Source organism: Saimiri boliviensis, chromosome 16 (genome assembly GCF_048565385.1).
Source record: "Saimiri boliviensis isolate mSaiBol1 chromosome 16, mSaiBol1.pri, whole genome shotgun sequence".
NCBI classification, from domain to species: domain Eukaryota; kingdom Metazoa; phylum Chordata; class Mammalia; order Primates; family Cebidae; genus Saimiri; species Saimiri boliviensis.
In genome coordinates, this window is record NC_133464.1 from 14496716 (window position 1) to 14512932 (window position 16217).

Genomic DNA, 16217 nt, shown 5'->3' on the forward strand with positions numbered 1-16217 from the left:
CATGAAAATACACAGGAGAAAGTGCTAAGAAGTTTCCAGAAAAAAAGAAAAAAAAGTCAGGAAACAGGAGGACTTACTGTCTAGATACAAAAATGTGCTCCACATTTAAAATACTTAAACAGTGTGAATTAGAAGGGAGGAAAGAGTGAGCTATAAAATTTAAAAAGGAAGTCCTAAAACAGCACCGAACACAGAGGCTTGATGCCAGGGAAAAGTGTGTCAAATCTCCAAATCAGCAAAGGCACTGGGCATCTAAATTTTCATTTTGATCCCATCACTGTGGTGGCCAGTTGGGTTATACCTCTTAGGCAGATTTTATACAAACATTAACACTTTCATTAAATGTAAAAAGCAGTAATTACTGAAAGTACTAATTAGACAAGAAATATAATGAAAAACTTGTAAAAGCCAAAAGAGATTTTAAAAAATTACGATTGTTACACGTAAATATGGGCTAAATTAGTCAACAGTAGGAACAACTCTGAAAAAGTATATCAGGAAGCCTAGAGAAAGTTCTGGACCATGTGATAAACTGTAAGAGAGAAAAAATAGTACTTTTCAAGTGGGGAAAGGTGTGGTTAGTGGCAAGAAAATGTGTTGTACATTCAAGTGCCTACAGAGGCCAGGCAGGCAGGGGAATGGGGGAGTCGATGGCAAGGTGGTGAGCTCAGTGGACACTGCCACCTATCAACTCAGCCCTGAGGCTGTCAGATCATCCGCCTCAGGACATCACACATACCTGAACTTAGGTCTGAAATATACCAATTTTAAAGTGCTGGCAAGTAACTCTCCTCTCCAACCACCCCCACCCCCACTACAGAGACCAAAGGACACACCTGGGGCCTGGAGAAGCACCGTGGGGTGGGCGTCCATCAGTGCAGCCGAGACACCAGAGGGCCGCATGCCGGGTGTGTGCAGGTAACAGCTCGCCCCAAGCCGGGGTGCCTCCCTGTGTTCAAGGACCCAAGAAGTCAGAGTCAACCAAACAGGGTGACAAGTAAGGATGCCTGAGCTACAAAAATGGCACTGGAGCATCCCCAGGCCACACAGAAGAGGGGTCTGCCTCCACAGAGTTTCAGCGTAGCCTACATGGGTCTGGTTGGAGAAAGAGGGCAAGCAGAGCACATGCTTGCACAGCGGAGAAACCCAAGTCTGTTTTCAAGGCTGGGACCTCTCCTGCTGCTGCTACCTGGGAGAAAATCCTAAGAGACCCGAGCAGAAAAATCCTTGCAAGTTTGGGCCTTTAAGTGGCCCTTCAGCACCTAGTGGGTAAGGAGACAAGATACCAGATGCTGCCAACATCTCCAGCCCCTGACCTGAGCAACAGCCTGGCTAAAGGCGGGAACAAGTCCCACAGAAACTCCAAACACTAAAATTAATTTGAAAAAGAGAGTCCAACAAAACCAGGAAACCAAGAAGGCAGCCAGGTAAAATTCCAGTCTAAAAGAGCAGACCCAGGACACCTGTCCACATTCCCGCCCTTACAAAGTTGTTTCAAAATAAAAGAACCCTCAAACACCAGAGAAGTGTGTCCTTTCAACAGAATCCAGAGAAAGAATTAACAAATATCAAGACCAGGGGAGGAATACGAACAATCTTCAGGAGAACTAAGGGCATTTCTCAAACTGCAGGAATATACCACTACATATAGTTTCTGCCTGCCCTGATCCTGTTATTTATTGTTTTTCTTCAAATCACCTTACTATGATTCACATAAATATTTTAAAGGAAACTTGATATCACTACAGCAAATGGAAAACAAATGTCACTTTGCCATCAGTAGGTGCTAACTATAAAAATAAACACACTTGGTTGGGTACAGTGGCTCAAGCCTGTAATTCCACAACCTGGGAAGCTGAGGTGGTCAGATCACCTAAGGTCAGGAGTTTGAGACCAGCCTGACCAACATGGTGAAAACCTGTCTCTACTAAAAATACAAAAATTAGCCAAGTGTGGTGGCGGGCACCTATAATTCCAGCTACTACTTGGGAGGCTGAGGCATAAGAATCCCTCAAATCAGCAAGTGGAGGCTGAAGTGAACCAAGATTGTGCACTCCAGCTGGGGCATCAGAGTGAGATTGTGTCACCCAAAAAAACCAAAAAACAAACAGGAAAAAACCACACACACACACACACCCCCCCCACAAATATAGGTTGGTGCAAAAATAATTGCCATTTTACTTTTACATTCAATGGCCAAAACTTTTGCATCAACCTTTAACAAAACAAAGTTATTAAAGTCTAACTAATATTACCTCCTGCTCTTTTTGTTACAATGGGAAAATAGTCATTATTAGAGAGGTCTTTCAGACTAGCACCAAATCAATATTTTCTCTTTGATCTGATCAGGAATAGTAAGAACTGAAAAGGGGGTCATGATCTGACTTCTATTTCAATGGTGTTTACTGTTGAACCCACACCCTGTCTAAAGTCATCTCCAGTGGTGCAAGTGCCACTGAGCAAGCATGACAGTGGGGCCTCAAACCTGTCCCCAAACCCACTGTCTACAAACAGCCTTTCCTCCAACATCCCAATTGCAAAGAAGTTTATTTCTTCCCCCAAAATGAAGTCCTTGAAACTCTTCAAAAAGGGTGGGGCGGGGAGCAATCTGCTTAAGGAGAACACTGAAGGGGTTGGAGGGCTACAAAAAAGTAGAAGAGAGCTTGAGGTAACTTCAGATTTCCAAATGAGATCACAGCACAGACCATGGGAAACAGAAAAGAAGGGTAATAAGGGCAGCTTCACTCAGAAGTAAAAGCCACAGAAAGCGCTGAGCCTCCCTAACTTTGACAACTGCAGGGGCTTCTCACAGTCCTGCCTCCCCGACCACCACCTACTCCCCACCTCTGCACCCTATATACAAACCAGCCTATTCATATGCCTTGCATATAGAACAGAGCCTAGAGTCAGCCCTGCCATTTAAAGTTTAGGCCTCTTGTGGGAAAAGGCTGTACCCACAAACAAAGAGGAAAACCACTAGGTACTTAAGAATTCAGTCATTCAGGACTGCACAAGTATAGCCAAGCAAGATCCAAAAGTTCATCACCCATGTCCTTACACGAAAAAAGTTTACTCCAGGAGGGATTCTGGGGAAAAAAAAAAAAAAAAAAAAACAAAGATGCCAAGGCAAAAAATGATGCAAGATTCAAGAAACAGCAGGACAGGTTTTCTGACTTAGCTTCTAACCCTGGCTCTACAATAAATAGACAATCAGGCTGGGTGCAGTGGCTCATGCCTGTAATCTTAGCACTTTGGGAGGCTGAGGCAGGCAGATCACTTGAAGTTAGGAGTTTGAGATCAGTCTGGACAACGTGGTGAAACCTCATCTCTACTAAAAATACAAAAATTAGCCAGGTGTGGAGGTTCACACCTGTAATCCTAGCTACTAGAAGGCTGAGGCAGGAGAATCCCTTGAACCTGGAGGGCAGAGGTTGCAGTGAGCTGAGATTGTGCCACTACACTCAGGCCTGAGCAACAGAGTGAGACTCAATCTAAAATAAAATAAAACAAAATAAGGCCGGGCGCGGTGGCTCAAGCCTGTAATCCCAGCATTTTGGGAGGCCGAGGCAAGTGGATCACGAGGTCAAGAGATGGAGACCATCCTGGTCAACATGGTGAAACCCCGTCTCTACTAAAAATACAAAAAAATTAGCTGGGCATGGTGGCGCGTGTCTGTAATCCCAGCTACTCAGGAGGCTGAGGCAGGAGAATTGCTGAATCCAGGAGGCGGAGGTTGTGGTGAGCCGAGATCGCGCCATTGCACTCCAGCCTGGGTAACAAGAGTGAAACTCCACCTCAAAAAAATAAAAATAAAAATAAATAAATAAAATAAAACAAAATAAAATAAAATATTCTCATCCTTTGACTCTATAATTCCACATTTGTGCTTATTTCTTCAAAATAAAGTTAAAGATGCAATCAATAACTTAGTTACAAAGATGTTCAACACAACAGTGTTTCTAAATGGGAAAATACTGCAAAAAACATATTTTAGTACAATAGAATGTTATAATTGACAGGGCACAGTGGCTCACGCCTGTAATCCCAGCACTCTGGGAGGCCAAGGTGGGCAGATGAACTGAATTCAGGAGTTCAAGATCAGCCTGGCCAACATGGTGAAACCCAGTCTCTACAAAAACACAGTAATTAGCAGGGTATGATGGTAGGTGCCTATAATCCCAGCTACTTGGGAGGCTGAGACCCAAGAATCCCTTGAACCTGGGAGGTGGAGGTTGTGGTGAGCTGAGATCGCACCATTGCACTCCAGCCTGGGCGACAAAGCAACACTTCCATTTCAAAAAAAAAAAGTTATAATCGTTCAAACTCATGTTTTTGAGTATCTAAGATGTTGGAAGAACATCAAATTGTATTTGAATGCCATTTCTTTATAAAACTAAATGTACAGGTGTATGTGTATATACATGTGTCAGAAAAAAAAGAATGCATAAATAACATGTACAAAGAAAAGATCTAAAAGAACGAGCACTAGACTACAAACGATGGTTATGTGGGTGTGGGAGTAATTATGTGGGACTAGTCCTTTCTACACTACATACAATATCTGTATAATTTTTGAACTTCTTCAGCATGTTTCAGTTTTGTAATAAGGTAAAACAAAGATAATGTTAAAAGTTGGCTTTGAAGATTACTAATGACGTGGAGTGAATTCACCCAAGAAGATTAAATGAAAAAAGCAGAATATGAAACTATATAGGCAGATCTTTCCTTTAAAATGTGTATTTACATAAAATATAAAAGAGAAAAAATTATACAACAGCAATACAAAAATAATGATCAAATCTGGGCAGTACAATGAAATGAAAATTTCTTTTCCCTCTATCTTATTTCCCCCAATAAATCTTAGAAACAGAGTTAATAAAGTCTCTTTTGCAGGGCTGCAAAGGGTCTTTGAAGTGTTAATCTGCATTGTCAATGTCAAAAATCAATATAGCCAACAACATCCCAACCTAACTTGTCTATAAAACCATTTCCAAAGATTAGTGCCATGCTCTTCCCACTGTATCATGTCCACTGAAGGGACTACATTCTAGGAAATGACTGAAAACAATGGCAACGTAACTTAGGAAGCCTTAGGGAAAAATCTGGGGGGAAAGTCATAATTTAAATAGGATTACTTTATAATTCTCATTTATACTCATAATTTAAATGAGGGTTAAAACTTCAGGAGTTCCTCATTGTATCAGTGTTTCACAAAGCACACTTCAAAAATGCTAGAGTAAATTATTAATGAGATATGCCTTAGCAAGCTTCCCTTATTAAAATGCTATGAAAATGCCAATTTTAAAATTGCCTGATGTTAGATAGGTTCCGCCTACGTTACTAAAACTGCTATCGAGACAGGTTGAGAATGGAAAAAGTTGGAAAAGGAAGATGACTTCATAAGGGAAGAGAAAAACTGAGGCTACACAAATGAAAACAACGGTAGAGCACTAACTGCTACAAAAATATCCTAATTAGGACATAAAACATGTCTACCAAAGGCCAACTGGATCTCAGTTCTGACGTGGGAAGAGGGAGACCTGGGCACTGGCAGCCACAAGAAGGAGCATGGTAGGGACCAGGAAAGTGGCTACCATGATCCCAAGGGGAGGAGGGAAAAGCACATTGCCACTCCAGCTCTACACCAACCTGAGCTACTATTTACATCACTCGCCCGAGACGATCCCAGTGGTTGAGCAACACAGTAGTTGAGCAGTAATGAGCAACAAAGAATAGGAAGCCATACCATCTGGATTCAAATCCTAGTCCTGTTCCTCACTAGGAAAGTTACTTAAATGTCTGTGCCTCAGTTTCCTCATCCACAATTGGGGAGAATAACTGTATCTACCTCACAGGGCTGTTCTGAGAATTAAGTGAGTCAATATATGTAAACTGCTTAGAACAGTGCCTAGCACATAGTATGTTACCAGTAAAACTAGTAATAAGTCAGTTATTAGTTGTTGACTGAAAAACCATAAGAACTATATAGACATGTAGCACACTTATTTAAATAATAATTATTTTTCCCAGATGTTCATCCTAAGGTTTAACGAGTCATACTGCCATTGCCATTTTCCACTAAAGGGACTAAATTCTCATTTTATGACACAGTAGAAACTACAGGCTTTGGAAGCAGACAAATTGGAGTCAAATCTCAGCTCTTCCACATACTACCAGCTATGTAATCTTGGACAAATTATTTTCTGAGCCTGAAAAGACTCACTGGTAGAGCAGAAAAATAACAATACCTATCCTCATAAGGCTTCTATGAAAATGAAATACAATAACTTAAGAAAAGCAATCTTTTCTCCCTTAAATTCCTGGTGGAGTTTAAATTGGTACTACCCTTTGGGATTGACATGTCGTAGTATGTACTCAAAGTTATATGAGAACATATTTGATTCAACCTTCTTTCACTTCTACGAGTATCTGAAAGTTAAGATGCTCTCGGCATTACTGTACTTTAAAATTAAAAAAAGGAGGGGAGAAACCACCTAATACTGCAAGCACAGCATCCTAGGGGAACACTTACGACAAAGGGAAAAAGTGGGGGCTGCCATGGTGGCTCACGCCTGTAATCCCAGCACTTTGGAAAGCTGAGGTAGATGGATCACCTGAGGTCAGGAATTCAAGACCAGCCTGGCCAACATGTTGAAACCCGATCTCTACTAAAAATACAAAAATTAGCTGCGCATGGCAGTGGGCGCCTGTAATGCCAGCTACTCAGGAGGCTGAGGCAAGATAATCGCTTGAACACAGGAGGAGGTTGCAGTGAGCCGAGATCGTGCCACTGCACTCCAGCCTGGGCAACAAAAGCTAAATTCCATCTCAAAAAAAAGAAAAAGAAAAAAGCAGATCATTATGATCACATTTTAAAAGATTCTGTTGGGTGAAATAAAAGCAAGTAAGTAGTATTGAGATAAATTAACTTTACCTATTTCTTTGGATACTCATTTCTGTACTGGAAAGACAGCAGACACCACAACATGAATAAATGCCACTTTATTTCTTCCTAGTGCTTTCCTGCATCACAGAATTGTCTTTGATGAACATGTACTCATTTTATAACAAAGTCAGTTATTTTAACACAAGAAATTAAGTGGATAGAATAAGAAAAGATGAAGAAGTTAAATAAAATGCTAAGAGTGGTTTTTCTCAATTTTCCAAACTTCCTATAGTGTGGTTAATGTTACTTTTACAACAAAAAGAAACATTTTTTAAAAGCATCATCTCTTAAGCTTGTCCCTCTCTAGTTAATGCCTAGCTTTCCATCTTAGCTAATTTTTTTTTTTTAAGACAGAGTCTCGAGCAGGGCGCGGTGGCTCGAGCCTGTAATCCCAGCACTTTGGGAGGCTGAGGCGGGTGGATCACGAGGTCAAGAGATCGAGACCATCCCGGTCAACATGGTGAAACCCCGTCTCTACTAAAAATACAAAAAATTAGCTGGGCATGGTGGCGCGTGCCTGTAATCCCAGCTATTCAGGAGGCTGAGGCAGGAGAATTGCCTGAACCCAGGAGGCGGAGGTTGCGGTGAGCCGAGATTGCGCCATTGCACTCCAGCCTGGGCAACAAGAGCAAAACTCCGTCTCAAAAAAAAAAAAAAAAAAAAAAGACAGAGTCTCACTGTGTCACTCAGGCTGCAGTGCAGTGGCACGATCCTGGCTCACTGCGACCTCCACCTCCCAGGATCAAGTGATTCTCCCTGCCTCAGCCTCCCAAGTAGCTGGAATTACAGGTGTGCAATGGCATGGTCTCAACTCACTGCAACCTCTGTCTCCCAGGATCAATTCTCCCTGCCTCAGCTGCCCGAGTAGCTGATTACAGGCACCTGCCACCATGCCCAGCTAACTTTGTACTTTTACTAGAGACAGGGTTTCACCATGTTGGCCAGGCCGGTCTCAAACTCCTGGCCTCAGGTAATCCATCCGCCTCGGCCTCCCAAAGTGCTGGGATTATAGACATGAGCCACTGTGCCTAGCCACTAAAATTTATGAAGAGTATATCCCTTGGAAGTTTCAAAAATGCATTCCCCAAAAACTTAAGACAGGTGGGGAAGCGCGTGTCCCCAAGAGTAAACGTAGCTGTTCAGGGTTTGGGCAACCCAGGCCTGGTAATAGCAGAAAAGTATAAACTCTAAAGTTGCCCTTAAAGAAGAGAGCCAAATGGTTCCTGGCTCACAAAACAGAACTCCAACCAAAACAAGATGATAAAACTGGAATTTCCCCTAAGGTACCAAAAGAGAAGGGCTGCCACCAAAGGGAGGCTCCATAGCAGAATGCAGAACTTTCCAAGAGTGAGTACAAGGCAGTCCCGGGCTCCCACAGTCCTCTCAGCCAGATCAGGGCTACATGTGAGGCTTCCCTCCTGAAGAGACAGGACAGGAAGAGGGGGGTTACTGAAAAGAACCCTTGAGGGGCTGTGAGTACAGGCACACCCTCACACCAAGCTGAGGTCAGGGCTTGATGGCCTATTTCAAAACTAAATCTGTGACTAGGTAGGGTACAGTCGATCTTCAACACAGGAAATTTAGAGAGCTGGAGAAGCTGTGTTGGGTGTGTGGCGGGCACCTATAATCCCAGCTACTTGAGGGCTGAGGCAGGAGAATCGCTTAAACCCAGGAGGCAGAGGTTGCAGTGAACAGAGATCACGCCACTGCCCTCTCACCTGGGCAATAAGAGCGAAACTATGTCTCAAAAAAAAAAAAAAAAAAAAAAAAAAAAGAGAGAGAGAGAGAGACAGAAGCAAAAATAAAGATTTGGATCATCTGCCACACATTGAATGCATACTTAAGAAAGAATGTCAGTAGGAACATGGTTTGCTCCTTCGTGACAACACCAAAAAAAGAGCAGGAGTCAATATTGGTTTCCCTTTCAGCAGTATGCCGGGGACAGGGTATTTAGGTTCCCAAGGCAGGATCCTAAACTGGAACGAAGGTGAAGAGTGAAGGCCTCGAATGACCCCACCAGTCCTGAGGGCTCACCCAGCTCTACAGTGAGACAAATGTCCACACCACTGACACCAGTGGACTTTGGGCTCATCAAAATTCTCTAATTGCATCTGGCCTAAGGCTCCCTACCAAATGTTTTGGATCAAATAAGAGTTTTACTCAGAGAAGCTCATTGGTACAGTGGGGCAGAAGCAGGCCACAATGAGCCCAGAACAGGGCCTCGCCATTGAAGAGCAGCAGACTTATTGCACGGGGCTAAAAAGCAAAGGGAGGTGAGAAAGGGAGAAAAATAAGGGAAACTCACCTTTTATGAGCTGGAAAGAAGGTGGTCAGCAGTTGGGAAGGTATAAGCTAGAGTTGTTGGATGGGTTATACTTTTGTATTTCTAAGAATAGGCTCAGAAGAAAGATCCAGTTGATACTCCTTAAACCTGAGTAGTTACTATGGCAAAATTCTAGGAGTCACACATATTAACCTTCCAATCAATAAAGGATCTGAAGTACAGGCAGTCTCACTTCCAGGCCTGTGTGTTACACCTCTATACTCTGCCCTCTCACTAAATAAGAATGCATCCCCCCAGGTCAACACAGCAGCAGGCAGAAGCTCCCAACTCTGGGAGGGAGTGCCACTAAGGCACACACAGGAGAAAGCATCAGCTGAAACCACGTGCCAAGCTCATTCCTGCAGGGGAGGGAATGAAGACAAAGAAGAAACAGGACTGGCGTGAGAAAAGACAGGAAAGAAAGAGTTCAGAATCGGTAGCGGGTGGGTCTCAAGAGGAGGCTATTTCATTCTTCTGGATTGGATGAACAAGTCAGAGAGAGGGAGTAGGAAGGGGAAGGAGCACCCAGATGAATGCTCCTGATTTTTTGGATGGGTGAAGAGTGAAATGGGGAGAGACAGAGAATAGCCTTGAGCCTAGGACAGAACAGAGGTAGCACAGAGGGATGACTGAATCCCAGAAACTTAGCTGCGAAATTAATACCAGAAACTTAGTTGAGAAACGGTGCCAAGGGCTCAGACTTGACCCCATAAATCAATGCTAAGTTAGGGTTTGCTCAATGAGCACCACAGGACAGAGGTGTCAGGTCTCTAGGAGTCTGGTAATGAACTATAGGTTCCAGACTGGATACTGCCAGATCCAACAGGCAGACACTGACCCAGCAACGGATCAACTAATGCACTCAGACACAGATATCCAGTGAAAGAGCAGGCCGGGGGTCCAGGCAGCTTACAGACCCCAAGAAGGGTGCTATAAAGAGTTAGCAGCCATGGCCCTGAACAGCTGGCTCACCAGGCATTTATTCAGTACAGATTTAATGACAGAGGCTTTGAGTCAACACACTTGTGGATAATGATTAAGGGTCAGATTCCCAGGCTGAAAGCAAACACCATTTGTGAGTAATAACATTGTTGATCCCCCCAAGTAGAAAGCAGTCATGCACTGTGGATGTTCAAACTGGATGTTCAAAGGTCAGTCTTAGGACCACATAAGTAAACAAGCTTTTTAGATAAACTCCCCCACATTCCTTTGTATCTGCTTCTGCCTAATTGCCTCTGCGTAAGAACCACTGCCTTCAGCTCATTCTTTCCCAGGACTTTTGTAAAAACCTCCTGGCCTTCCAAGAAGGTTTGTGTCTATTCTACAATTTTTCCACCACCCTGACTGAACCTCTACAGATATGAAGAAAGAGATGCCACAAATGGGCTGATAGACTGGAGACATGGAGGGAGCAGAGGCTGGCAAGCAGAGCTGTGGGATATGTACTTCTGTGGAAGAGGGCACATCCACTGGTCTGGGGGAAGAGCCACAGCTCCTCCTATGGAAGCCCCCAGCTCTACCTACTTTTTGCCTCCTCTTTCTCTATCCATTCCTTACATACTGGAATGACCTGAAGGTCTGTCCTCAGCTTCTATCTGTCCCCTCGTCCCTGGAGTCCTCATTCACACCCATGGCCTAACTCTCACCTACTCATGTCCAATCCAGTCCAGCTCTGGATTTCTTTCTCCAAGTGTCCCCTGAGTACCACTGACTGGATTCTGCAAACCCCTCAACAATGCAAAGATGCAAAGCTGAACTCATCTCCTGAAATGAGCTCCTGCTTCTCTGCATCCCCTCTCTAGTGACTGGGAACATTATTTGTCCACCCAGCTGCCCAAGTGGTAAAGCAAAGTCACCTTTGACTCCTCCCTCTCCCCAGATTCAATCAGCTTTAATAACACAACCTACCAGAATACACATCTTTAGAATCTTTCTATCTTCTATCTTCTCTCATCAGCCCACCAGACTCTGTTCTCTCTGCCATGCCTATGACTGCCCTCTTGCCTCCATCTCAATCTGTTTGTCCATTAGAATGTCCTGGGGTGGGAGGATGAGGGGGCTTTAAAAATACACATTTCTTAAAACAAAAAAATAACAGGTTTCTGACACTCATGCTAGCTCTTCTGAATCTGACCCTCTGGGAAGAGGACCCAAGAAAGTGTACATTCAGAAACACCGTGACTGATTTTTTTTTTCAGCGGAGACAGGAACAGCATTTGAGAACCACTATTCTATGACCAAGAGTAACCCCTCCTCTTCCCTCCCACAGCAGTGAGAAGCACGCCTGCCCTGGGTCCCAGATCCTCACTTCCTACAGTTCCTCACAACTCAGCCCTATCACTCATTCCTGTCTGTATTTTCAACCACATCCTTCCCATGGTTTTTCCCAACACCTTTTTAAACAAGCTAAGCCTCCTCTCAACTTAAACAAACTCTCCCTTACACCTGCGGCCACCTCTAAGCACAATTCCCTCTCGATTCTCATAACCGAGATTTTGAAAGTGCTTTCCAAGCTCACTGTCTCCACCTATGTCCTACTCATTCCTCAGCCAATTATAATCTGACTTCTCTCCCCAACTATTGGACAAGCTATTCCAGAAAAGTTCTGGGCTGGCGGACTCTTTCTTTCCCACAGGCCACTCTTCAGGCCTGTTTGGAAAATCTCTGCAGTGTATAATGCTATCAGCCACTCTCCCCTGAAATTCTCTCCTCCCGGATGTCTCCTTACTTCCTTAGCCATTCCTCAGTCTTCTTCCCTGGCACCTGCTTTTTTCCCCACTTTAAAGTTTGAAATGTTCACAAATTCTGTCACCAGTTCTTGTCTCACCTTCCACTATCCTCTTAAAGACTTCACCACACACCTCTTAGGAATAGCTCACTCCAGTCATAACCATCCCTAATTCATTCCCTCCTGCCTCTTTGCCAAGCCCTGTCCAGGTTCTGTCCCTCTGAGGCCTTCTCCACCCTATGATGCCTGCCAAACTCTCAAAAGTCAGCCCAAATATTGCTACATTGGGAAGTCTTCCTCAACTGCCCCCTACTTCCACAACCAGCCCACCCCCTGCAATAAACCCATAGCACCGAGCACAGATATTCTTTTTAAAACAGTTTTGCACAATAGACACTGAACTCCTCGAGGGCGGGAATTTTTCTGGAAAATATTAGACATGCAATTAATGTTGGCTGCATCCATCATTACACAGCGAACATACTGTGGGGTGAACTAGAGTATATTAATAAATGATATACATGTTACACAATGTAGAGCTGAGTGACAGCATTGGTCAATAAGCAAGGAATCTAAAGTGAGTAATGACCACTAATCCTATGCACTTTTACCTGCTCATAATTGCATAACTGGGCAGACAGCAATATAGTTTCAAGCACTTGAAATAGGCACAGCAGAGTGTTTTCAACTGTACTGTGTCTGAAACTGTACTGCTGTCCCTTTCTTCAAAATGAAGAGTTTTCAACAAACTGATATGGTTGGCTCCTTCACACCATTTGGGTCTCAGTACAAATGTCACCTTCCTGGCTACTCTCTGTGACCATGCATGCTAAAGTGGTCCTCCACCATAACTTCGGTCTTCACAGTTCACCTCTCATTGTCTTCATGTTACTTATCACTATGTGAATCATACTGACTTGTTAGCCTACTTGATGCTGGTCACCTTTGTCCTGCTCATTACTTTATCCTCTCTATATCAACAGTGTGTGTCTGATATGCATACTCAACAGGCACTCGCTGAATGGATGAGAGAGAAAAGCAAGTTTAACACTGAAACACTATTATCTAATAACCACAAAACATGAGAAACATGCAGGTAGTAGGAAATAGCAGGGATTTCTCCCTGGAAAGGGACTGTTATTCACCACCTATGGGGGGCGCACACAGATCATCCTTCTTTCAGATTCTTACTCAGGATCTGAATTTTGATTTACTAAAGGGTCCCTCAATTTATCTAAAGGAAATCAAGGGTGGCTCATGCCTGTAATCCCAGCACTTTGGGAGGCATAGGCAGAGGATCACTTGAGGTCAGGAGGTCAAGACCATGCTGGCCAACATGGTGAAACACTGTCTCTACTAAAAATACAAAAATCAGCCGGGTTTGATGTCAGGCGCCCTGTAATCCCAGCTACTTGGGAGGCTGAGGCACGAGAATCACTTGAACTCCGGTGGCAGTGGTTGCAATGAGCCGAGATCTGCCACTGCACTCCAGCCTGGGTGACAGAGCAAGATTCCATCTCAATAAATAAATAAAAAGAATAAAATAAAGGAAATCCCCCTCAGTGGGTAGCTTCTTCAGAGAAAAAAATTTTAAGCTGACGCACGGCCTTTTCTTATGACCAGTCCTGGAAAACTATGCCTAAATTTCACTGTCAGCACCACATGCACTGAGACCAGGAACTGTTCATTGCTGCGTTCCCGGCACCTAGCCCACTTCATGGTCCAGAGAAGATGCCCAAAATGTTTGTAGAAAGAGCATGTAAGACACAGTCTTCTGAGGAACTGCCATCCCAACAACTCTTTTTTTGAGTCAGAGTTTAGTTCTTCCTGCCCAGGCTGGAGTGCAACGGTGTGATCTCGGCCCACTGCAACCTCCACCTCCCGGATTCAAGCAATTCTCCTGCCTCAGCCTCCCAAGTAGCTGGGATTACAGGTGTGCACCACCACGCCCACCTAATTTTGTATTTTTAGTAGAGATGGGGCTTCTCCATTTTGGTCAGGCTGGTCTCGAACTCCTGACCTCAGGTGATCTGCCCACCTTGGCCTCCCCAAGTGTTGGAATTACAGGCGTGAGCCACTGAGACCAACCCCAACAACTCTTACACTGCAGAAGCACTTAATTTTAGAAACAGGCCAAGACAGCTGCAGAGGGGATCCAGGCCTAGGCCTCTCCCTGGACAACAATTTGTTTCCTAAAATTCAACACTCACCACCATGTGCCATAGATAATTACCTTCCCCACAGTCACCCTGTATCAACTTTGAATACACATGGCCAATATAATCTCATAGCTAGTACAGTACAGCAACCAATAACAGACTCCCCTTTTAATTTTTTATATGTACTTTGGCCAGCAAGGATAGATCAAAATGCTAAAAGAACAACTGAAATTGAAGAATTCTACCACAAATTTCCTAACCACCAGTTCCTGGCTCACTGTGTGATCCCAGGGCAACCATACCACCTTTTTGAACTGTCACCTTCAACTACAGTAATAAGGTTCTTTTTCTAAAGGGTTATTTGGGGAAGATCAACTCGTTAGTAGAGGTAACATACTCTGGGACCAACACATGAAAGATGCCATGAATCAAATTAATTATGAAACAAAGGAAATCATAAATATTGAAACTACTTCAAAACCTGAGAAGTTGAGAAGTGAGGAAAATTTAAAATTATGCCTGTGGCTCTGATACTAACTTACTGTTAAGACTATAAGACAAGACAGGTATTCTCAGAAGACTCATGACATTCCCAACAGATCTTTAGTATTTGGAAATGTCAGATGTTTCTGTCCTCCAGCAGCATTAACTTCACATGGAGTATGAACAGTGACATATGGAAATTGCAAAATTAGAGCTGTTTTCCGCTGCTGTACCCGTGCCTAACTGTTAACACGCAGTCTACCTCACCGAAAGTCAATTCCACACACTCTGGGTCAGAGAAAAGTCGTTCAACTGGCTGTAAAAATACTTCTCCGCCCCCTACCTGCTGCCCCCCCCCACCGCCCCCCGCCCCGGCTAACACGCCAGGAAAACAGCAATAACCAGCAGCACAGCTGCGCTCCCACGCCACGACTTCCTAACTTCCCTCCACTTGTAAGCACTCTCATCAGTGTTTGTTTGTCTAAAAACTCTTCTTGGGGCCTGGAGCAGAAACACATCCAAGTGAAACTGAGAGGTCAGCTTCCAAAGCGGAGGCTAAACTTTGCAGGTGGGGGCGGGGGGGACAGTCAGTTCCGTCCCCTGGGAGCTTAAATGAATGGGGCAAGGTGAGGGGGGCGGCCCCTTCCTTCAGCGCTGCACTGGCGCCGCGAAGGGCCTGGGGCCGGCCCACGCAAACACCAGGGCACTAGCCCACTGGCAGCGGCCCCAAGAGACTCCTGACCACTGCACCTGGGGACACCAGGTAGGGTCGGGGCCGGCGGTCCCCATTCGCCCCTCCAGGCCGACGTGAGGGCGGTTTCCGCTGACCCCCTAGGCCAGGAACTAGCAGGGTTCGGCCGCGGGTCTGGAGGGTCGGCCCCACCACCTCCGGCAAACCCGAGGGTCCCCGCTGCCAGAGCCTCCTCAAGGAGGTGCCCAGGTTGGCGTGTAGGGGCAGCCAGGACGGCGGCGGCCAGTACTCACAGAGCCCACTGGAGCCGGTGCTGGTGAACATGGTCCCGCCGGGCTCGGAGCCCCCGCGGGGACCAGGGGGAGGGGAAGCTGAGGTGGGAGCCCCGGCGACCGCGCAGGCGCACTCACGGCGGGGCGGCGAATCCGGCGCCGCGAGGCCACTCGCCGTTGACGAATAACGCATGCGCAGCCAGGGGCGTGCGCCCCCTGGGTCAGCGCCCTTCTTCCTGCCGGGAAAGGGAAGTGCGTCCGGAGGGGAGGGGCCAGCTCTTCAGGTAGGAACGATTGCCAGAGCTGCCTGAGGTAAAAAGGGATGGCACTCGGGCAGCGGAGGTGTAGTTCCTGGGAGCCTCACGTTTGTGTCCAGTGCCACCTTACCTCTGGTAGTTACGCAGAAAGCTGCGGATTCCTCTGGATTGCCGGCTGTGGGCATGAGCGCAGCCTCAAACCTCTCCCGAGACTGGACGCCCGGCGCCTTCCGCGCGCGTTCTGTCTTTCCGGGCCGTCCCTTGAAGCTGGCTCCCCGCGGGCTTTTGACTGCAGTGGGGTCTGTCTCGGGTTCCGGTGTCCAGCGGAGTCTGAGAGGTCACGCAGATGCAGATGGAG

The 16217-nt window shown here is 45.4% G+C and overlaps 1 protein-coding gene across 5 annotated transcripts in view; it reads right to left on the bottom strand.

Annotated features, from left to right (window-relative positions):
• UBAC2 (UBA domain containing 2) overlaps positions 1 to 15762 on the bottom strand; it is a 171629-nt gene extending 155867 nt beyond the window's left edge. The window contains exon 1 of one of the 5 annotated variants that reach the window (XM_010338813.3): positions 15624 to 15762. In XM_010338813.3, coding sequence (XP_010337115.2) covers positions 15624 to 15654 — 31 coding nt within the window. In that variant the 5' untranslated portion in view covers positions 15655 to 15762. Of the gene's footprint in view, positions 1 to 836; positions 3695 to 15623 lie in introns of those variants that run through there. The other 4 variants (XM_003928215.4, XM_074387483.1, XM_074387485.1 and 1 more) reach the window with 4 other exon arrangements.
• Between the last annotated feature and the right edge of the window lie 455 nt (positions 15763 to 16217).